The sequence below is a fragment of the Carcharodon carcharias genome, chromosome 18, assembly GCF_017639515.1.
Source record: "Carcharodon carcharias isolate sCarCar2 chromosome 18, sCarCar2.pri, whole genome shotgun sequence".
Lineage (NCBI taxonomy): Eukaryota > Metazoa > Chordata > Chondrichthyes > Lamniformes > Lamnidae > Carcharodon > Carcharodon carcharias.
This window is the reverse complement of record NC_054484.1, coordinates 7,921,005-7,945,656: the sequence shown is the minus strand read 5'-3', so window position 1 is coordinate 7,945,656 and position 24,652 is coordinate 7,921,005. Positions and strand designations below refer to the sequence as shown.

General features: G+C 46.0%; 1 protein-coding gene across 4 annotated transcripts in view; it reads right to left on the bottom strand.

Moving 5' to 3' along the window:
- gbe1b (glucan (1,4-alpha-), branching enzyme 1b) overlaps positions 1-24,652 on the bottom strand; it is a 600,154-nt gene that overhangs the window by 30,480 nt on the left and 545,022 nt on the right. For all 4 annotated transcript variants that reach the window (XM_041211102.1, XM_041211103.1, XM_041211105.1 and 1 more), the window contains exon 15: positions 10,733-10,850. In XM_041211102.1, coding sequence (XP_041067036.1) covers positions 10,733-10,850 — 118 coding nt within the window. The remainder of the gene's footprint in view (positions 1-10,732; positions 10,851-24,652) is intronic.

Sequence of the window (24,652 nt, the reverse complement as noted above, 5' to 3'; positions counted from 1 at the left end):
GCTCAGTGAGGGTGAAAAGGACAATCAGCCAGTATTTCTGCTCCTTCGAGTGACCTTGCTGAGGATTGCACATTTATGGGTTACCCCATGTCTATGGTAATGCTAGTTAACAGGTGAACTGTTCCTCAGTCTATGGTAATGCTAGTTAACAGGTGAACTGTTCCTCAGTCTATGACAATGCTAGTTAACAGATGAACTATTCCCAGGTATGTGACAAAGCTGGTTAACTGATGAACTATTCCAAGCTCTATGACAATGCTAGTTAGCAGGTAAGCTATCCCTAGGTCTATGACAATGCTAGTTAGTAGGTGAACTATTGCCAGGTTTATGACAATGCTGGTTAACAGGAGGAGGCAGATGCCCACGGCAGCTTGGTCAGCGAGTTTATCCTGTGGTGTGATCACAATTGTGACGCAGGAGCAACCTGACATTCCAGGAGGTCTATAATACAGCTCATGAGCCAGCTTCACTCACCAGTGCCTGCCATTTTCACCAAGCCCATTAGACCTTGTCCAAAATCGAGGTACTCCAGCATCAGATAATTTAAGCTGATGAAAAGATTTGATAGGGTACATCAGTACCACTTCCTCTGATGGTAGAGGTGGTGGGGGGTGGGGGGGGGTGGAGGTGCAGAACTTGGGTCCATCACCTTAAAATTAGTAATAAGAATAGAAAATGCTGGAAAAACTCAGCAGGTCTGGTAGCATCGGTGGAAAGAGAAGCAGAGTTAACGTTCCAAGACTGTATTGTCTGAATGGTTTCCTCCTATGTTTTTGGGTCACACTCTACTTGGTGCGGGTACCAATAGCCAAGGCATCACGCAAAAGTAAGCTGCTCACCCAGGCCAAAACAGGTTGCAACATCACAGGGCCACAGCACCAAGCTAAACCGATGATCTTAACCATCAGTGTGTGTGGCAAGAACAGAACCATGGCCAGCCTTCAAAAGGAGCTAAGAGATAACGCCAGCATAAAGTCAGTGAGAAGGCAGGGTGACCCCCTCTTTACCATTCACAAGATTAATGCCATGAAGGAAAACTTAATAAAAGGCCACCCTCTCACCTTGAACTCATCATTTGCATTTTAGAAGATCATAAAGCCCAGAGCAACATGATCTGTAAGTAAAGGAGGGCTCCATCAATCAGGATAATAGGACAACAAACCCTCAGCGATCAGCATGTGAATCCTCACTGTGGGATTTATGCAGCTATCTGCGTTGCTCATGGCCAGCAAGGACAGCCAAGTGCCACAGTTCATTCTCAATCGGAAAAGAAACACTGCGGAAGCTCGATTAAACAGGCCTATGGCAACAGAAAACAACTTTATCCACAAAGATTTCCACGAATATCAGAGATGGCGCTCGAGGGAAGGAATGGAGAGGGGGAGAAGGCACGCGGGAGGGGGGTAGGGAGGGGGGAGAAGGTGAGCGGGAGGGGGGAGGGAGGGGGGAGAAGGCGCGTGCGAGGGGGGAGGGAGGGGGGAGAAGGTGCGCAGGGGAGGTGGGAGGGGGGCGCGTGAACGCGGGAGAAAGAGCGAGCCAGTGAGTGAGGGGCGGTGAGGGAGAGAGAAAGACTGTGAGAGAGAGAGAGAGAGACGGCGAGAGAGAGAGAGAGACGGTGAGAGAGAGAGAGAGAGGGAGAGAGAGACGGAGAGAGAGAGAGAGACGGCGAGAGAGAGAGAGACGGTGAGAGAGGGAGAGAGAGAGAGGGAGAGAGAGACGGAGAGAAAGAGAGAGAGAGAGACGGCGAGAGAGGGAGAGAGAGAGAGGGAGAGAGAGATGGAGAGAAAGAGAGAGAGAGAGACGGCGAGAGAGGGAGAGAGAGAGATGGCGAGAGAGGGAGAGAGAGACGGCGAGAGAGGGAGAGAGAGTCGGTGAGAGAGGGAGAGAGAGAGAGAGACGGCGAGAGAGGGAGAGAGAGAGAGAGAAGGCGAGAGAGGGAGAGAGAGAGAGACGGCGAGAGAGGGAGAGAGAGACGGCAAGAGAGGGAGAGAGAGACGGCGAGAGAGAGAGAGCGAGACGGTGAGAGAAAGAGATGGCGAGAGAGAGACAGAGAGAGACGGAGAGAGAGAGAGAAACGGCGAGAGCGCGAGCGAGACGGCGAAAGAGAGAGAGACGGCAAGAGAGAGAGAGACTGCGAGAGAGAGAGAGAGACGGAGAGAGAGAGAGAGAGAGATTGCGAGAGAGGGAAAGCGAGACGGCGAGAGAGAGAGAGCGAGATGGTGAGAGAGAGATATGGTGAGAGAGAGAGATGGCGAGAGAGAGAGATACAGAGAGAGACGGAGAGAGAGAGAGACTGAGAGAGAGAGAGCGAGACGGTGAGAGAGAGCGAGCGAGACGGCGAGAGAGAGAGCGAGACGGCGAGAGAGAGAGACGGCGAGAGAGAGACGGCGAGAGAGAGACGGCGAGAGAGAGACGGCGAGAGAGAGACGGCGAGAGAGAGACGGCGAGAGAGAGACGGCGAGAGAGAGAGAGACGGCGAGAGAGAGAGAGACGGCGAGAGAGAGAGAGAGAGATTGCGAGAGAGGGAGAGAGAGATTGCGAGAGAGGGAGAGAGAGACGGCGAGAGAGGGAGAGAGACGGCGAGAGAGGGAGAGAGAGACGGCGAGAGAGGGAGAGAGAGACGGCGAGAGAGGGAGAGAGAGACGGCGAGAGAGGGAGAGAGAGACGGCGAGAGAGGGAGAGAGAGACGGCGAGAGAGGGAGAGAGAGACGGCGAGAGAGAGAGAGACAGCGAGAGAGAGAGAGAGAGATGGAGGGAGAGAGAGAGACAGCGAGAGAGAGAGAGACGGAGAGAGAGAGACGGAGAGAGAGAGAGAGCGAGACGGCAAGAAAGAGAGGCGGCGAGAGAGAGAGAGAGAGACGGCGAGAGAGGGAGAGAGAGACGGTGAGAGAGGGAGAGAGAGACGGCGAGAGAGAGAGAGACGGCGAGAGAGAGAGAGACGGCGAGAGAGAGAGAGAGAGATGGAGAGAGAGAGAGAGACGGCGAGAGAGAGAGAGACGGAGAGAGAGCGAGACGGCAAGAAAGAGAGATGGCGAGAGAGAGAGAGACAGAGAGAGACGGAGAGAGAGAGAGAGACGGCGAGAGAGCGAGCGAGACGGCGAAAGAGAGAGAGACGGCGAGAGAGAGAGAGAGACGGAGAGAGAGAGAGAGAGAGATTGCGAGAGAGGGAAAGAGAGACGGCGAGAGAGAGAGCAAGATGGTGAGAGAGAGAGATGGTGAGAGAGAGAGAGATGGCGAGAGAGAGAGATACAGAGAGAGACGGAGAGAGAGACTGAGAGAGAGAGAGCGAGACGGTGAGAGAGAGCGAGCGAGACGGCGAGAGAGAGAGAGCGAGACGGTGAGAGAGAGAGACGGCGAGAGAGAGAGAGACGGCGAGAGAGAGAGAGAGATTGCGAGAGAGGGAGAGAGAGACGGCGAGAGAGGGAGAGAGAGACGGCGAGAGAGGGAGAGAGACGGCGAGAGAGGGAGAGAGACGGCGAGAGAGGGAGAGAGAGACGGCGAGAGAGAGAGACGGCGAGAGAGAGAGAGACGGCGAGAGAGAGAGAGAGACGGCGAGAGAGAGAGAGACGGAGAGAGAGAGAGCGAGACGGAGAGAGAGAGAGCGAGACGGCAAGAAAGAGAGATGGCGAGAGAGAGAGAGAGAGAGACGGAGAGAGAGAGAGACGGTGAGAGAGGGAGAGAGAGACGGCGAGAGAGGGAGAGAGAGACGGTGAGAGAGGGAGAGAGAGGCGGCGAGAGAGAGAGAGACGGTGAGAGAGAGAGAGACGGCGAGAGAGAGAGAGAGAGATGGAGAGAGAGAGAGAGACGGAGAGAGAGAGAGAGATGGCGAGAGAGAGAGATGGCGAGAGAGATAGAGAGAGAGATGGCGAGAGAGATAGAGAGACGGCGAGAGAGATAGAGAGATGGCGAGAGAGATAGAGAGACGGCGAGAGAGACGGCGAGAGAGAGAGCGAGAGAGAGAGCGAGAGAGAGAGCGAGACGGTGAGAGAGAGAGAGAAACGGTGAGAGAGAGAGAGAAACTGCGAGAGAGAGAGAGAGAGAAACGGCGAGAGAGAGAGAGAAGGCGAGAAAGGGAGAGAGAGACGGAGAGAAAGGGAGAGAGAGACGGCGAGAAAGGGAGAGAGAGACAGCGAGAAAGGGAGAGAGAGACAGCGAGAAAGGGAGAGAGAGAGACAGAGAGAGAGACGGCGAGAGAGAGAGAGACGGCGAGAGAGAGAGATACAGCGAGAGAGAGGGAGAGAGACGGCGAGAGAGAGATGGTGAGAGAGAGAGAGAGAGACGGCGAGAAAGGGAGAGAGAGAGAGACGGAGAAAGAGAGAAAGACGGAGAGAGAGAGAGACAGCGAGAGAGAGAGAGACGGTGAGAGAGAGGGAGAGAGAGACGGCGAGAGAGAGAGAGACGGCGAGAGAGAGGGAGAGACGGCGAGAGAGAGGGAGAGACAGCGAGAAAGGGTGAGGGAGACGGAGAGAAAGGGAGAGAGAGAGAGGGAGGGCGAGAGTGAGGGAGGGCGAGAGTGAGAGGGGGCGAGAGTGAGGGGGTGTGAGAGAGAAGGGGGGTGAGAGAAGGGGAGGGCGAGAGAGAGGGAGGCCGAGAGACAGGGAGGGCGAGAGACAGGGAGGGCGAGAGACAGGGAGGGCGAGAGACAGGGAGGGCGAGAGAGAGGGAGGGCGAGAGAGAGGGAGGGCGAGACTGGCAAGAACGTGAGAGATTGCAAGGTTGGGGGGCGGGGGGGTTGTCCATGATCATGGGGTGGAGAGTTTAAATGGAGGGAGACAATTAGGGAGGAAAAGAGGTTAGTGAACTGAGAGGAAAGATTCACGATGAGTTCAAGTGGAGGTCGATATCACAGAGGATGAGAAGTTGTTCTGTCCTGAGGCTGAGGCAAGAAAGCAATGAAGATACACGGTGAGAAACATCTATCGTATTTGGGAGGGACATACAGAATGATCATTTTCAATGAGAAGTGAAAGGTGTGGAACAAGGTGAGATTCTCAAAGGAGGAGAAAGTGCCAGAGAGGTAAGGGGTTAGGCCAAGGTGTGATCCACACAGTCACTGTGCTGGTCTTGACGGGCAAGTGGTGGAAGATGTAGCCAGATGGAGAGGCTTCATTAAGGGGAAAAGTGTTATCGACCCTCAGCCAGATTTCATTAAGGTTATGATGTTGATACAATCATCCACAGTAAGTTTATGGGTGGCAAGGGCTTTGTTCACAAATGAATGGACATTCTGTAAGGAGATAGATAGTGGGGGTGGGGGATGGTGAGAGCTGATCTGCTGGCAGAGTTCACAGGGTCAATGGTGGGGGGTGGGGGGAGAAAGAGGGGGAGAGTGGGTAAGTTAGGCAGGGAAGGAGGCAAGATTAGCCCCTTGCAGGCACAATGTCAGAAAGGTTGAAGAGAGGGTAGGATAGGGCAATTGGGGTTTCAACTCATAACTAGCATGCCAAGTTCCTCATTGGGGGATGCCAAGAAAGGCACAGAGGGGTGTTGTAGGTTGTATTTAACAGGGAGTCAAGCCTAGGACGATGGCAAGAAAATAAAAAAGGAGAAGCTTATGGCAGATACCGAGGGCTCAATATGGCAGAGTCCCTTAGAGGAGTATAAAAAGTGCAGAGGGGAGCTTAAAAAGGAAATTAGGAAAGCTAAGAGAGTGCATGAGAAAGCATTGGTGGGTAGAATAAAGGAAAACCCAAAGGGTTTTTTAAAATATATAAAGAACAAGAGAACAACTAGGGAAAGAGTAGGGCCAATTAGGGACCATAGAGGTAATGTGTGTGTGGACCCGGAAGACATGGGTACAGTCCTCAAAGAATACCTTGCGTCGGTCTTCACAATGGAAAAGGACGACGCAGGTAGGGACATCAGGGTGGAGGACTGTGAAATATAAGAGGAAATTAACAGAGAGAGAGAGGAGGTACTTGTGGCTGTAGTGGCCTTAAAAGTTGATAAATCTGCAGGTCCAGATGAGATGTATCCCTGGCTGTTGAGGGACGCAAGGGAAGAGATATCAGGGGCCACAGGTGAGGTGCCAGAGGTCTGGAGGACTGTTAACGTCCCATTATTAAAAAAGGAAGGGATAGACCAGGAAATTACAAGCCAGTCAGTCTAACCTCAGTGGTGGGGAAGCTACTAGAAAGAATTCCAAGGGACAGAATATACCTGCACTTGGAGAGACATGGATTAATCAGGGAGTCAGCATGGATTTGTTAAGGGAAGGTCGTGTTTGACAAATTTGATTGAATTTTTTGAGGAGGTAACTAGGAGTGTTAATGAGGGTAATGCAGTTGAGGTGGTCTACATGAACTTCAGCAAGGTTTTTGATAAGGTCCCTCATGGCAGACTGGTCAAGAAATTAAGAGCCCATGGGATCCAAGGCAAAGTGGCACATTGGATCCAAAACTGGCAGAGAGGCAGGAAGCAGAGGGTGATGGTAGAGGGATGTTTCTGTGACTGGAAGCCTGATTCCAGTGGGGTCCCACAGGGCTTGGTGTTGGGGCCCTTGCTGTTTGCGGTGAGCATAAATGATTTGGATTTGAATGTAGGGTGTATGATCAAGAAGTTCGCAGATGACACGAAGATTGGTAGGGTGGTAAATAGTGAGGAGGATAGCTGTAAACTGCAGGAGGATATCAATGGACTGGTCAGGTGGGCAGAGCAATGGCAAATGGAATTCAACCCTGAAAAGTGTGAGGTAATGCACTTTGGGAGGGCTAACGAGGCACGGGATTACAAAATAAATAGTAGGATCCTGAAAAGTACTGAAGATCAGTGGGACCTTGGTGTGCATATCCACAGACCCCTGAAGGTAGCAGGGCAGGTAGATAAGGTAGTTGAGAAAGCATATGGGATACTTGCCTTTATTAGCTGAGGCACAGAATACAAGAGCAGGGATGTTATGGTAGAACTGTATAAAACGCTGGTTAGGTCACAACTGGAGTACTGCGTGCAGTTCTGGTCACCATATTATAAGAAGGATTTGATTGCACTGGAGAGGGTGCAGAGGAGAGTTACCAGCATGCTGCCTGGACTGGAGGGTCTAAGCCATGAGGAAAGATTAGACAGGCTGGGATTGTTTTCCTTGGAGCAGCGAAGGTAGGAAGGCACTTTTTCCATTAGTAGAGGGGTCAATAACCAGGAGGCATAGGTTTAAGGTAAGAGGTAGAAGGCTAAGAGGGGAGTTGGGGAGAAATGTTTTCACCCAAAGGGTCGTGGGAATCTGGAACTCAATGCCTGAAAAGGGAGGTTGAGTCAGAAACTCTCATAACATTTAAGCAGTATTTAGGTATTGACTTGTGTTGCCATAGCCTTCAGGACTATGGGCCAAGCGCTAGAAAATGGAATTAGTGTTGTCAGATCTTTGTTGACCGACATGGACAGGATGGGCCAAATGGCCTCCTTCTGTGCTGTAAACGTTTATGAATCTAAAGCAGGAAGGTCAATGAGTTTTGAAGGGTTTTGTTAGGGGATTGGGAACGCAGAGTACCTGAGAGTGGAGAAATGGAAGGAGGTATGACTGTAGAAAACAGTCTATGTGGGGTAGAAAAAAGAAGTAGTTTAAGGTTATTCCTGCTTGTACTGGATACTCACACCACCACCATCCCCAAAACCAAAAAGCACCCTCCTGAGGAAGAGGTTTCTCTCTATCTATCCTTTGGAATCCTTTAATTATCTCGAGATCTTGAATTTGACCATCGCTTAATCTTCTATATTCAATAAACCTAATATACGAAGCATATACTCGGCAAAAAAAACCATAGAATCACTGAACGGTTATACCCAAGGTGCACGTGCCAACTCTCTGAAGGAGCAATTCACCGAGTGACATTCCCCTGCCTTCTCCCCATAGCCCTGCACATTTTTTCTTTTCAGATAATAATCCAATTCCCTTCTGAATACCTCAATTGACCCTGCCTCCACCAAGTTCTCAGGCAGTGCATTCTAGATCTTACCACTTGCTATGTGAAAAACGTATTCCTCATGTCACCATTGCTTTTTGTGCCAATTACCTTAAATCTGTGTCCATTAGTTTTTGATGCTTCCACCAGTGGGAACAGCACTCCCTACTCTGTCCAGACCCATCATGATTTTGAATACCTCTGTCAAATCTCCTCTCAGCCTTCTCTTCTCCAAGGAGAACAGTCCCAAATTCTCCAATCTATCTCTGAAATTGAAGTTCCTCATCGCTAGAACCATTCTTGTGCATCTTTTCTGCACCCTCTCTAATACCTTCACATCCTTAAATGCAGAGCCCAGAACTCAACTCAATATTCCAGTTGAGGCTGAACAAGTGTTTTCTACAGATTTAACATAATGTCCTTGTTCTTGTACTTTATGCCCCTATTTATAAAGCCCAGGATCCTGTATGCTTTATTAGCTGCTCTCTCAACCTGTCCTGTCACCTTCAATGATTTATGCACATATACACTCAGGTCTCTCTGCTCCTGCAGCCCCTTTGGAATTGTACCCTTTTCCTATTGTATCTCGCTACTATTCGAAAAAGCGCAGGGGAGTCCTGGTCAATAGTTATCCCTCAATTAACATCACTAAAACAGATGATCTATTTTATCTCAGATGCTGTGTGCAAATTGGCTGCCAGGTCATCCTACAACAGTGACACAGTTCAAAAAGTAATGCCGTTTTGGATGTCTTGAGATTGTGAAAGACATTATATAAAAGTAAGTCTTTTGTTATTGCGGAAAGAGAGAGAATATATAATGGTGTGAGGTTGATTTATCATTGATGCCATCCTCATTCCATCCAAAATGATGTATATGTGATGCAACATTGTCACCTACATTGCAATAGGCTATGACACATAACAATCACATGACAATAGTCCAGAATTAATAGGTTCAGATCCCGTCACCAAACATTGCTTAGAAAATATGAACCATTTTCAGTAGTTTGATGGCATTCAGTTCCTAGATTTCATCTGGATTGGAGTGGTTCAAAGTCTTTGATTAATATCATACTGGTGAGTATATAGAAGTATAGATTTACTTGAATAAACAGATGGTATTTTGCCATTCTGTTGGTACACCACATTTCACACGAGATACCAGGACAGAGTGGTGATAGTCAGAAAAGGGGAGGTAGCCGGCCTGTCCTGTATATTTAAGCCCATGTTTCCTGATGCCATATGAGTCATCAATCTGGCAACAATGCCCTGCCCGAGGATTTGGAGCACAATCTCAAATCAGCATTGAGGAGGGATTGTGCATTGTCAGGCCTTTCAGATGAAGTGTCAAATGAGTTAATACTAGCCTGTTAAGTTAGAAGTTAAAGATGCTATGGCACTGATCAAAGGAGGGCACAGGAATATTCCCAGTGTCCTGGGCTACATTACTCCCTCAACCAACAGCAGCCAAATGCATTAACTGGTAATATCTTTGCCAGGGCCTTGATATGTACAGGCTGGCTGCTGTGTTTGCTGCAAAACACTTTCGGTATCTTGAGGATGCGGTAGACACAATATTAATAGCTTTTCTACTTTGAAGAAAGAAATTGTATCAGCCAAATTGCTACAGTGACTTCTCTAAATATTTAACACATATGAAGCAGATGCCCATGTTTTTTTAAATTCATTTACAGGATGTGGGCTTCACTGCCTGGGCCAGCATTTATTGCCCATCCCTAATTGCCCTTGAGAAGGTGGTGGTGAGCTGCCTTCTTGAATTGCTGCAGTCCCTGTGATGTGGGTACATCCACAACACTGTTAGTGAGGGAGTTCCAGGATTTTGACCCAGCAATAGCGAAGGAACGGTGATATATTTCCAAGTCAGGATGGTATGTGGCTTGGAGGGGAACTTCCAGGTGGTGGTGTTCCCATATGTCTGTTGCCCTTGCCCTTCTAGATGGTAGTGGTCATGGGTTTGGAAGGTGCTGCCTAAGGAGCCTTGGTTAGTTTCTACAGTGCATCTTGTAGATGGTACACACTGCTGCAAGTGCGTTGGCGGTGGAGGGAGTGAATGTTTGTGGATGTGATGCCAATCAAGCAGGCTGCTTTGTCCTGGACAATGTCAAACTTCTTAAGTGTTGTTGGAGCTGCACTCATCCAGGCAAGTGAGGGATATTCCTTCACACTCCTGACTTGTGTCTTGCAGAAGGTGGACAGGCTTTGGGGAGTCAGGAGGTGAGTTACTCGTTGCAGGATTCCTAGCCTCTGACCTTTGTGATACTTTCATTTTATCACACTGAACCCACTGTCACTAACCTCTGTTACAGACTTGTAACCAGCAGTACTTCATCCTTGTGTGATTACAGTTCGAAATTCTCACTCTAGACACAATCAGGTTTGGAAGACACGGTCTATAAATGCTTGCTGTTTCTCACAGTTCAAGCAGGCACAGTAAGTCTTTGAGTTGGACTGGCTCCAGCCTCAGGCAGAGAGTTAATCATGTGGAAGGTAGTGGATCAATAGAGAATGAATCCATAATCTGTGATTCTTTCACCTCAGGGAGTAGGAGGGGTTTTCCAGAATATTTTTTATCCCGTGACTGAGCCTGTTCCCCCCCAATCCCTTTTTTTTCTCTTCTGGAATATTATATGGCTGTGGGAGGAAAAATCTAGATGTGCCCCAATATCACAGGTAAATGTCTAGACCGCCTGCCCCAGGGAGCGTGAGTGTGGGAAGACTTTATTGACCAGCTGGGCATTTGCTGAATGGGGTTTTCAAAAATTGACAAGCCCACTTTAATGAAATACTTCTAATGAAACTGGTCACTGTACTTACCAGCACGGAGTTGGGACGATCGTTTTGGGATTGGTGATCTGTGAAGAACTCTGTGTTGTGGTTCAATCGACCGTGACCACCATAGCTTGTTGCGTCAGTGTCCAGCACTATCTTATACCTAGACACAATAATTAAGGAAAAAGAAAAACGATACTTAAAATTATAAGTGCTCTCAAAATTATCCTGTGCACACTTATAGTAACAAACCTTCATGTGTGTATATATATGGACTACCACATCACAGAACTGGCCAAGCCATCCAACTGGTCTATGCCAATGTTTACCGTCCAATGAACCTCCTCCCACCCTAAGTACATGCATGCTATGCGCCTTAACTATCCCGTGTCATCGTGAGTTTCACATTCTTCCCACTCTCTGGATAAATATGTTTCTCCTGAATTCCTTATGAGATTACTTTGTAACTATCTTAGATTTATGGTGCCTAGCTTTGTGGAAACAAATGGAAACAACCTCTTTACATCATCCTATCAAACCCTTTCATAATTTTAAAGATCAGGTAACCCCTCAGTATTCTCTTTACAGTCATTAATATAAACAAATCCTATTGTGTATAGAAACCAATAACAATCATTCAGTTATTTACTGTGTAGTAGCAGCTTAGGACCCCTGGATTGGAGGAGGAAGGAGAACCTGGCATAAGAAGAGCATGAAGATTAGTTCAAGTTGTGGTGCTTCAGCGTAGTGGGAGAATAGCACCATTGCAGTTGAATACCTTATCGACACTCACTGTCTAGATTCACATATGCAGTACAGCCATTTGGGCCAGGACACCAACGGTAGCCAAATACTGCACTGGATGGCTGCAACAAACAATTTAGCATAGATCTGTTTTTGTGAATATTTTAACTACTTTACATTACCCTCACCAATTTACTTGCCACAGGTGCAACTGTCCATGACATTATAGGTAGTAGTGAACACCACACAGTCCTTGTGAAGACGAAGTCTCAAATTCACACTGAGGATACCAGTTGTGCGACACTGCCACTGTGCTAAATGTCGTAGACACAGAACAGATCTAGCAGGTCAAAACCGGGCATTCATGAGGCACTGTGGGCCATCAGCAACAGCAGCAGAGTTCTATTGAACCAGAATCTGTAATCGCATGGTTAAAATAAAAGCAAAATACTGTGGATGCTGGAAATCCAAAGTAAAAGCTATGAGTTCTGAGCAACAGTCATATTCAACTTGAAATGTTAACTCCATTTCTCTCTCCACTGATGTTGCCAGGTCTGCTGAGTATTTCCAGCACTTTCTGTTTTTAATTCTGTAACCTCATGGCCCGGCATATTCCCCACCCTACCATTATAGTCAAGTCAGGGGATCAATCCTGGTTCAAAGAGGAGTGTAGGGAAGCATGCCAGGAGCAACACTAGGCATACCTAAAAATGAAATGCCAATCTGGTGAAGCTTTAACACAGGACCACTTGCATGCCAACAGCAGAGCAGCATGCTATAGACAGAGCTAAGCAATTCACATCCATCAGATCAGATCAAAGCTCTGCAATTCTGCTATAGCAAGTCATGAATGGTGATGGATAATTAAACAACTAGCTGGAGGAGGAGGTTCCACAAGGATCCCCATCCTCAATGATGGGTAAGCCCAGCACATCAGTGCAAAAGATAAGGCTGAAGCATTTGCAGCTGTCACCAGCCTCCAAAGGTCCCCGATTCACACCCTGTGATTTTTTAAAATCATTCATGCAATGTTGGCATTGCACAAAAGGCCAGTATTTGTTGGCCATGCTGAATTGACTTTGAGAAGGTGATGGTAAGTCATTTTCTTGAATGACTGCAGACATCTGGTTCGACTTTTCAGTAGCAGTTTTGGTACAACTGAGTAGCTTGCTGGGACATTTTAAGGTCAGTCAAGAGTCAACCACATTGTTGTGGGTTTGGAGTCACACGTAGGCCAGACCAGGTAAGGATGGCAGATTTCCTTCCCTTTCGGACATTAGTGAACCAAATGGATTTTTATGCCAATCAATGACATCAAGAAACAGCTGAAGGCACTGGATACTGCAAAGGCTATTGGCCCTGACAACATTCCGGCAATAGTAATGAAGACTTGTGCTTCAGAACTAGCCAGACCCCTAGCCAAGCTGTCCCAGCACAACCACAACACTGGCATCGACCCAGCAGCATGGAAAATTGCCCAGGTATGTCCTGTCCACAAAAAGCAGGACAAATCCAACCTGGCCAATTACCAGCCCATCAGTCTACTCTCGGTCATCAGCATAGTAATGGAAGGGATCATCAACAGTGCTATCAAGGGGCACTTGCTTAGCAATAACCTGCTCACTGATGCTCGGTTTGGGTCCCACTAGAGCCAGTCAGCTCCTGACCTCGTTACAGCCTTAGTCCAAACATGGACAAAAGAACTGAACTCAAGAGCTGAGGTGAGAGTGACTGCCCTTGACATCAAGACCACATTTGACCGAGCATGGCATCAAGGAGCCCTAGCAAAATTGCGGTTAATGGGAATCAGGGGGAAAGTCTCCACTGGTTGGAGTCATACCTGGCACAAAGGAAGATGGCTGTGGCTGTTGGAGGTCAAACATCTCCATCCAAGGATATTCCTGCAGGAGTTTCGCAGGATAGTGTCCTAGGCCCTAACATCTTCAGCTGCTTCCTCAATGTGACCTTCCTCACATCACAAGATCAGAAGTGAGGATGTTTGCTGGTGATTGCACAATGTTCAGCACCATTCATGACTCCTCAGCTACTGAAGCAGTCCATATTCATATGCATTAGACCTGGACAGTGTTCAGGCTTGGACTGGTAAGTGGCAAGTAACATTTGGGGCACACAAGTGCCAGGCAATGATCATCTTCCACCAGAGAGAATCCAACCATCTCCCCATGATATTTAATGTCATTACTATCGCTGAATCCCCCACTACCAATATCCTGGGGGTTACCATTGACCAGAAATTGAACTGGACCAGCCATATAAATACTGTGGATACAGGTCAGAGACTGGGAGCTCTGGTAACTCAGCTCCTGCCTCCCAAAAGTCTGTTTGTCATCTACAAGGCACAAGTCAGGAGTATGATAGAATACTCTCCACTTGCCTGGATGGATGCAGACCCAACAAGTAGTTCAAGACCATCCAGGCCAAAGCAACCTTCTGAATCAGCACCCCATTACCACCCTAAACATTCAATCCCCCTACCACTGACGCACAGTGACAGCACTGTGTACCATCTACATGATGCACTGCAGCAACTCACTAAGCCTCTCTCGATAGCACCTTCCAAACCCACAAAATCCACCACTTAGAAAAGATCAATAATTTAAAAAGGCTAATGGAATTTTACTTATCTCAATAAGGCTGGAATATAAATGGATGTACAGAGCTCTGGTTAGACCCCATCTGTAGTACCACATTCAGTTCTGAGCACCGCACCTCAGGAAGGCTATACTCGTGTTGGGGAGAGTGCAGCGGAGATTCACCAGAGAGATACTATGGGCTAAAAGGACCAGTTGCATGAATTAGGTTTGTATTCCCATGAGCATAGAAAATTAAGGGGTGATTTGGTTAAAGTGTTTAAGATGATGAATGGATTTGATAGGACAGATAGGGAGAAATTACTTCCTCTGTTCAGGGGGAAGCCAGAACAAGGGAGAAATAACCTTCAAATTGGAGCCAGGCCATTTGGGTTGATGTCAAAAAGCAAATTCAAGCAAAGGGTAGTGGAAATCTGGCAGTATCTCCTCTAAAAAGGATGCTGTGGCTTGGGGTCAATTGAAAATTTCAACATACAAACATACAAATTAGGAGCAGGGGTAGGCCATTCAGCCCCTTGAGTCTGCTCCGCCATTCAATAAGATCATGGTTGATCTGACTGTGGCCTCAACTCCACTTTCCTTTCTACCCCAATACCCTTTGAATCCCTTGATAATTAAGAATTTATCCAATTCGGCCTTAAAATATTCATTGACCCTGCCTCCAGCACTCTGAGGGACACGGTTCCAAAGATTCATAATTCTCAGAGAAAAAAATTCTCCTCACCTCCATTTTAAATGGGAATCCCCTAGTTCTAGTCTCTCCCATAAGAGGAAACATCCTTTCAAGCATCCACCCTGTCAAGTCCCCTCAGTATCTTATATGTTTCAGTAAGATCACCTCTCATTCTTCTGAACTCCAGTGGATACAGGCCCAGCCAGTCCAACCTTTCCTCACAGCGTAACCCCATCATTCAAGGAATCAGCTGAGTGAATGTTCTCTGAACTTCTTCTAACGCAATTATGTCCTTTCTTAAACAGGGTGACCAAAACGGTACACAAAACTCTAAATGTGGTCTCACCAAGACTCTATCCAACTGCAGCAAAACATCCCTACTTTTAAATTCCATTCCCCTTGCAATAAATGGTAACATTGTATTTGTCTTCCTAATCACTTGCTATGCTTGCATGCTAACTTCTTGTGATTCATGAATCAGGATACTTAGATCCTTCTGTACGGCAGAGTTCTGCTATCTCTCTTCATTTAAATAATTTGCTGCCTTTTTATTCTTCCTGCCAAAGTGGACAAGTTCACATTTTCCCACATTATACTCCATCTGCCAAATTTTCTCCCATTCACTTAACCTATCTATATCTCTTTGCAGGCTCCTTATGCCCGATTCACAAGTTACTTTCCTACCTATCTTTGTGTCATCAGCATGCTTAGCAACCATACGTTCAATCCCATCATCCAACCATTAATGCAGATTGTAAATAGTTGAGGCTCCAGCACTGATCACTGTGGCACTCTAGTTGTTACATTTTGCTAACCTGAAAATGACCTGTTTATGCCTACTCTCTTTCTCCTGATAGCTAACCAATCCTCTATCCATGCTAATGTTACCCCCTACACCAACAGCTCTTATTTTGTGCAGTAACCTTTGATGTAGCACCTTGTCAAATGCCTTCTGGAAACTCAAGTACACCACTTCCACATGTTTCTTTTTATCCACATTGTCACTTCTTCAAAGAATTCTAAGAAATTAGTCAAACACGATTTCCCTTTCACAAAACCATACTGACTCTGCCTGATCACATTAACATTTTCGAAGTGCTCCACTATAACCTCTTAATAATAGATTCCAGCATTTTTCCTTAGACAGGTGTTAAGCTAACTGGCTTGTCTCCTTCCTTTCTTGAATAGTGGAGTTAGATTCACTATTTTTCAATCTGATGGGACCTTTCCAGAAATTAGGGAATTTTGGAAGATTACAACGTATGCACCTGCTACTTCAGCAGCCACTTCTATTAATGAAGTCCATCAGGACCTGGGGTCTTGTCAGCTTTTAATTCTAATAATTTGCTCAGTATTCTTTCTTTGGTGATTGCCATTGTTTAACCTTCCTCCCTCCCTTTCACCTCCTGATGTACATTTATTTCTGGAGTGCTATTTGTATCCTCTACAGTGAATTCGGAGGCAAAATATCTGTTCAATTCATTCACCATTTCCTTATTTTCCATTATTAATTCCCCAGACTCACTTGCTAGAGGACCATCGCTCACTTTACTTCCTCTTTTCCTTTATAAATACCTTAAAAACTCTTACATCTGTTTTAGTTTTTTCTTGTAATTTCTCCCTCATCATTTTTAGCCACTGTTTGCCGGTTTTTGTATTCTGTCCAATTTTCTAACCTGCCACTAATCTTTGCTGAATTGTACACATTTCTTTCAATTTGGTAATATTCTTTAACTTCCTTAGTTAGCCATGGATGGTATGTCCTTCTGCTAGTCTTTCTTTCTCATTGGAATGTATCTTTTCTGAGTGTTGTGAAATACCACCTTCAATGTCTGTTCTTGCAACTCTACTGACTTATCCTTTTACCTAATTTCCCAGTTTACTTTTGCCAGCTGTGTCTTCATACCCTCATAATTGCTCTTGCTTAAGTTCAACACATTAGTCTTAGAAAGAGAGATGGAAGTGCGAGAGGAGGACCCTGAGTCAGGCAGTCAGCAGCACCTAGAGGAGAGTGTGAGAGGACTCTGAGCCAGGCAGTCAGCAGCACATAGAGGAGAGAGCGACAGGAGAGTGCGAGAGGAGGACCCTGGGATAGGCAGTCAGCAGCACCTAGAGGAGAGTGTGAGAGGAGGACCCTGGGACAGGCAGTCAGCAGCACTTAGAGGAGAGTGTGAGAGAGGAGGACATTCAGTCAGGCAGTTAGCAGCACCTAGAGGAGAGTGCGAGAGAAGGACCTGTTTCTAGCTGTCAAAGCAGGTGTGACATCAAAGGAAAACAGGTGATTGGTGGGTATCTCTTCCGTGTCTCTTTAGATTGGCCAAGTGGTTTAAATCCGGAGACATTATTACAGCTGAAGAGTACAGTTAAGAAATTCACTTTTAAAATATTTAACATCCAAATTAATTAATTAAATAGAATAGAGATGGCTGGGCAGGCGATGTGTTGCAGCTGTAATGTGTGAGCACTGGTGGATGTGATCCACGGTGACCACATCTGCAGCAAGTGTTGGCTGCTCGAGGAACTTCGGCTCAGAATTGATGAGCTGGAGTCCAAGCTGCAGACACTGCGACACATCGGTGAGGGGAGGGGGCAAGTTACCTGGACACTGTGCTTCAGGAGACAGTCACACCCCGTAGATTAATTACATAAAATCTGGACCATGGTCAGGTACATGAGGTTGTGACTGTAAGTGAGGCAGGTATGGGGATCCAAAATTTAGCTTTGGAGGAGCCTCAGCTGGTGCCCTTGTCCAACAGGTAAGAGGTTCTTGCTCCCAGTGTGGACGAGGGCACAGACTGCAGGGAGGATGAGCGAAATGACCATAACATTGTGGTCCAGAGTGCAATTCAACTGGGGGGAGAAAAGAAAAATGTAGTAGTAATAGGGAATAGCATAGTTAAGGGAATGACTTTCTCTGCAGCAATGATAGAGAGTTCCAAAGGCTATGTTGCCTACCTGGTGCCATGGTTAAGGACATCTCTTCTGGGCTGGAGAGGGACTTAGAGTGGGAGGGAAAAGATCCAGTTGTCATGGTTCACATAAGCACCAATGACAAAGGCAGGACTAAGAAAGAGGTTCTGCCAAGGAATTACGAGCAGCTCGAGGCTAAATTAAAAAGCAGAACCACAAAGGTAATAATCTCTGGATTACTACCTGAGCCATGTGCAAATTGGCGTAGGGTAAATAAAATTAGAGGGGTAAATGCGTGGCTCAAAGACTGGTGTGGGAGAAATGGGTTCCAATTCATGGGGTACTGGCACCAGTACTGGGGAAGGAAAGAGCTGTTCCATTGGGGAGGGCTTCATTTGAACAATGCTGAGACCAGTGTCCTGGCTAATCGTATAACGAGGGTTGTAGATAGGACTTTAACCTAATTAGTGGGGGGAGGGTTCAATTGAAGGGAAGTTTAAGAAATCAAGAAGAAACAAGAGAGCAATGGTGCAGTGTAGTGAAAAGGTTAACGATAAAGTGTGAAAGGAAGGGGCAGAAAATATAAGCAGAAGAATGCAACAGAAATCAGAATCAGAATGACCAATAATAGTAAAAAGTCAAAGCTTAAGGCTCTTTATCTGAATCCACGCAGCATTTGTAAGAAGATGAGTTGACAGCACAAATAAAAATAGATGAATTTGACTTGATGGCTATTACAGAGACGTGGTTGCAGGGTGACCAAGACTGGGGACTCAATATTCAAGGGTATTCGATGTTCTGGAAAAATAGGCAAAAAAGAAAAGGAGGTGGGGTAGCTTTTTTAACAAAGGAAGGCACCAGTGCGATGCTGAGTAGTGATATAGGTGCAATAGATCGTGATGTGGAATCAGTTTGGATGGAAATAAGGAAAAGCATGGGGATGAAGTCATGGGTAGGAGTCGTCCATAGGCCCTCGAAGAGTTGCCTCATTGCAGGGCAAAGCATAAATCGAGAAATAACGGAGACATGTAAGAAGGGAGCTACGATTGACATGGGTGATTTTAATTTGTATATTGACTTGACCAATCAGATTAGCAGGGGTAACATGGAAGACGAGTTTGTAGAGTGCATCAGGGATTGTTTATTAGAGCAACACGTTGCAGAATCTACCTGGGAACAGGGTAGGTATAATAGATATTGTAATGTGTAGTGAGGTGGGATTAATAAGAGATATCGTAATTAAGGATCCTCTAGGAGGTAGCAATTACAACATTCAGTTTGAGGGCGAGCAACTCGGGTGTTAAATTAGTGTCCTCAACTTAAATAAGGGCAGTTACAGAGGTATGAAGAAAGAGTTGTCGAAAGCAGGCTGGGAAAATAGACTAAGGGGAAGGTCAGTGGATGAGCAGTGGCAGACATTTAAGCAGATATTTCATAATGCTCAGCAAAAATTTATCCCGGTCAAAAAGGTCTCGATGAGAAGGATGAACTACCTGTGGTTAACAAAGGTGGTCAAGGAAATAATCCAATCAAAATTTAAGGCATACAAAGCGGTGAAAACTAGTGGTAGGCCAGGGGATTGGGAATTTTTTAGGAACCAGCAGCAGATGACATAAAAAGGGAGAAATTGATTATGAAAGTAAATTGGCAAGAAATATAAAAACAAACAGCAAGAGTTTCTATGGATATATAAAAAGAACGAGAGTAGCTAAAGTGAGCATGGGACCCTTGGAGAATGCAACTGGAGACTTGATAATGGGGAACAGGAAAATAGCAGATAATTTAAACCAATATTTTGCATCAGTCTTTATGGTGGAGGACACTATAAACATCCCAAAGATATCAGATAAGCAAGGGGCTAATGGGATGAAAGATCCTGCAACAGTCTCTATCACAAATGACAAAGTATTTGACAAACCAATGGAAATAAAGGCAGACAAGTCCCCAGAACCTGATGACCTGCATCCAGGGGTTTTAAAGGAAGTGGCTACATAGATGGTGGAGGCACTGGTTGAAATATTCCAGAATTTACTGGATCCTGGGAGGGTTTCAGCAGATTGGAAAACCACTAATGTAATGCCACCGTCAAGAAGGGAGGGAGACAAAAAGCAGGAAACTATAGGCCAGTCAGCCTAATATCTGTCATTAGGAAAATGCTAGAGTCCATGATTAAGGAAGAAATAACAGGACATTTAGAAATAACAGGACAATCAAACAGAGTCAATATGGTTTTGTGAAAGGGAAGTCATGTTTGACAAATTTGCTAGAGCTCTTAGAGGATATAACAAGCAGAGTTGATAAAGGGGAACCAGTAGATGTAGCATATTTGGATTTCCAGAAGGCATTCGAAAAGGTGCCACATAAAAGATTATTGCACAAGATAGGAGCTCATGGTTTTGGGGCTAATGTAATAGCATGGATTGTGGATTGGTTAGCGCACAGAAGACAGAGAGTCGGGATTAATGGGTCTTTTTTCAGGTTGGAAAGACGTAACAAGTGGAGTGCCACAAGGATCAGTCCTAGGGCCTCAATTACTTACAATCTATATTAATGACTTGGAGGAGGGGGCAGAGTGTAATGTATCCAAATTTGCTGATGCTACAAAAATAGGTGGGAAGGCATGGTGTGATGAGGATATAAGGAATCTGCAAGGGGATATAGGTAGGTTGAGTGAGTGGGCAAAAACCTGGCAGATGGAGCTTAATATAGGAAAGTGTGAGGTCATGCACTTTGGTAGGAAGAATCAAACAACAGACTATTATTTAAATGGAGAGAGATTCCAAAAAAATGCAGCACAGAGGGATCTGGGTGTTCTTGTGCATGAAACACTAAACGTTAGCATGCAGGTGCAGCAAGTAATTCAGAAGGCAAATGGAATTTTGACCTGCATTGCTAGGGGGTTGGTGTTTAAAATTAGGGGAGTTTTGTTACAACCATACAGGGTGTTGGTGGGGCTGCACCTGGAGTACTGTGTACAGTTTTGGTCCCCGTATTTAAGAAAGGATATACTGGCACTGGAGGCAGTTCAAAAGAGATTCACTAGGCTGATTCCTGGGATGAAGAGGTTGACTTATCAAGAACAGCTAAACAGGTTAGGGCTATATTCATTAGCATTTAGGAGAATTAGGGGTGATCTTACTGAAACGTACAAGAGTCTAAGGGGGCTTGACAGGGTAGATGTTGAGAAGATGTTTCCACTGGTGGGGGAATCTCGAACTTGTGGATATAGTTACAGAATAAGGGGACACTCATTTCAAATTGAGATGCGAAGAAATTTTTTCTCTCAGAGGGTAGTGAATGTCTGGAATTCTCTACCCCAGAGAGTTGCGGAGGCTAGATCACTGAAAGTATTTAAAGAGGAGGTAGATAGATTTTTGAAACATCGGGGAGCTGAGGGCTATGAGGTGTTGGCATGAAAGACGAGTTGAGGCCTGGGGCAGATCAGCCATGATCTTATTGAATGGCAGGGCAGGCTTGAGGGGCCAAATGGCCTACTCCTGCTCCTGTTTCTTATGATCTTATGGGTGTATTTTTGCTAGAGGTAAGGGTATTAAGGTTACAGAACCAAGACAGGTAGATGCAGTTAAAATACAGATTAGTCATGATCTAATTTAACAGTGGAACAGGCTTGAGGGGCTGAATGGCCTCCTCCTGTTTCTATAAGCCTACTGTGGACTTGAAGAGTATTTCAATATTAATAATGATAATCCTTAACTATTATTTATTCAGTGGGATAGTATGCCTCTTGAATTGTAATGTACAGCAAATCTAAGATGGGGACTACTGGACTCTCATAAGGACACTGATCCTTACATTGCTAGCAGGTTTCTGAGGCAAAGTAATCACTTGCTTAATGGGATAAATTGATTGAAGGCATACCAGTCGAAGTTTGAGAAAACTGTAGCAACGATCAGTCACTGCAAGGACAATATTTAATCCTACATAAGAAAATATTGGAGGGCTAGGAAAACATTTTCTGTTTTAATTAGAGTTTAGAACAAGGGGCTGCTGCTGAATGATACAGAATCGAAGACAGACTTGCAATGAGGAGTTTCACTCAGTGAAGGAATCAGCTGTGAAAATGAGTTACTGATGAGATATAGATTACTAGTTTCTTACATATAATTGTTTTTAACTTTTGACATGATCATGCAAAGTGCAGATATTCAGATTGTTACAAGTAGGCCAAGGGAAAAGGATAAAAAATGGTGAATTGCATTCAGAATTTCGATTCCACATAAATATTGAGGTCAGAATTGTAACACACTGAATGCCAGTCATTAGGTGTGCATGTCAGATGACTTCATGCTTTATTATTGCATGCACTATATATTCAATAAAACTATAATTGCTTGGCCTCAGCATTTCAAGAGCCACAGTGATTCTGAGGAATAGAAACATCCAATCTAACCATATGTAAATGCATCTGCTAACAGTAGCATTGGAAAGACTGAAGCTATCACCTCAGCTCCCGCCCACAAGCTTCATACCTTTCTCCAACAGTCCCTGGGACACCAACTCCAAAGTTGGTCTGTTGCCGGGCTCCAGTAGTCTGGCAGCTTTAAAAGGTGAGGAGCTGGAATAACTGCAGAGGGGCAGAGAAGGTGCCAGTGTTTCTTGCATCCCTTGTGCCAATTCTGCTGTGTTAATCAACTCATTTCCCCGCCTTTTGTCCCTTCAACAGTCTCACTGGGATGATATCCAATTCTTTTCCAGCTGTTGTTTAAGTATACAACCGACTGTCTTTTTTCCTATCCCCTGTCAATCTCCATCTGAGGGATCACTGATCTCCCAGCCTAGATAAAGGATCCACACCTAAAACACGCATCTCTCTCTTCAGCCGCTCTGGATTTCTGACTTTTCTATTTTTCCTTTACAAAGATCGAGGGGTAGATAGAAATAGAGGAAAAGATTCTTATCTAACTAACTATCTGGATAACTAGTTCACAAACATCCTTAAGGGATGGAAACCAACTGCCCCCAGAAGTGGCCTAGCAAGCTGGTCAGTTGGACGAGGGACGCTGAATTGAGGCTAGCTGAGCCAGTGATGCCCACATCCTGGGAATGAATAGGGGAAGAATAAGCAGAAAGTCTTTCAATCAAAATAAAGAGCAGCTTGCGAAAGTGTTGACTGTAGCAGTTTAAATCCAGGTACAACAACACATTACTGAAGCTATGTTTATACTCGGCTTTCTGGAGGCAGCAATCATTGCTGATCAAGATGCTTGAGAGTAGAAAATGCATCTCTCAGTGTTAAATTGCTCAGCAACTTCCTCATCTAGCCATCTGCTGCGCAGGATTAAATTACCATTAATACAGCAATGTGCAGAGCAACAATGCAAGGAAAAAGATAAAACAAAGTGGCCAAAACCATTTTCAGACTGATGCAGTTGACAGCTGAAGATTGTGTTTCCTCTTATTTCAGTTAGGGCTTAGCAGGAATTAGATTTGAAAAGGCTATTTTAAGGGTGCGGTAGCATAGCTGTTACGTTACTGGATTAGTAATCCAGAGGCCTGGACTAATGATTTGGAGACATTGGGCAGAATTTAATGCCCTCCCTGAGGTGAGTTTTGGTGGGGGGGGGGCGGGGTTTGTGATTAATCGGATGGGAGGGTGTTGGATGGGGAACCCGTCACCTTCCCTGCACTGAGTGGATTAAGTCCAGGGTCATGGATGGCCTTCCAACACTGCTACTAATTGAGGCCCTTAAGTGGCCAATTAATAGCTAATTTAGGACCTCATCCCATCAGTGGATGGGGCAGTTGCCACAAGGGGAGTCCATTAAGCAAATTCCAGGGAAGCTTCCTCATTGGCAGACACTGAGTGCCTGACCAAGGGACCCGGTGTCGGGAAGGTGAGGGACTGCTGAGAGCTAGTCCCCTGTCCCTTCTTCCAACAAGCCCGCTCCCTGCTCCCCTAATCAGCAACCTCCTCTCACTGTCCCCCACTGCACCCTCACCCATCAGTGGCCTGTGTCTCTCGCTGATCCTGGGTCTATATTGGATGCACTGCTGGCAGGTACCGCCGCTCCCCTGGTGGTGTTGATGGCAATTAGGAGCTGCCGGCCTCCGATTGGTCAGCAGTTCTTAAGGGATGATCCTTGGCTCTGGGAAAGGCCCGCCACTGGTCACTTAAGTGCCTGGCTGGCACTTATTATGGCGAGCCTTCCCCAAAGGAGGCATCATGGGCTCTCTCCAGCTCTCCAGCTAGCGGGTGAGGCGCCAGTTGCCTCAATTAAATTCTGCCAATTAAGTTCAAATTCCACCAAGGGAGCAGGGGTAGTTTAAAATCAACTAATTAAATAAACTGAAATAAAAAGCTAGTCTCAGTAATGGTGACCATCAACTTACTGGTTTGTTGTAAAAACCCATCTGGTTCACTAATGTCCTTTAGGGAAGGAAATCTGCCGTCCTTGCCCGATCTGGCTAACATGAGATTCCAGACCCACAGCAATGTGGTTGACTCTTCACTGCCCTCTGAAATGGCCGAGGAAATTGCTATGGAAAGTGTAAGAAAAATAAAATCGGACGGACCACCTGGCATCGACCAAGGCACCGAATACAACAACTGCACACCCTGTCCAGTCAACCCTGCAAACTCCTTTTTAGTAACGTGTAGACTTGTACCAAAATTGGAGCGCAGTCCCACAGAGCAGTCAAGAAACAACCTGACAAAGAATCATGTTTCCAGGCAATTTTCGAGATCCTTTTATCATCATCTCCAGGTATGTCCAGGAGAGCAGGGAGGGAGTGGCCCTGGGAGTCCTCAACATTGACTCTGGACTCCATGAAGTCTCATGACATCAGGTCAAACATTGGCAATGAGACCTTCTGCTAGTTACCACCTACTGCCCTCCCTCAGCTGATGTATCAGTGCTCCTCCATGTGCACCACCACTTGAAGCACAGAGGATAAGCAAGGGCGCAGAATGTGCTCTGGGTGGGGGACTTCAATGTCAATCACCAAGAGTGGCTTGACAGCACTAGTACTGATCAAGTAAAGTGAGTCCTGAAGAACATAACTGAC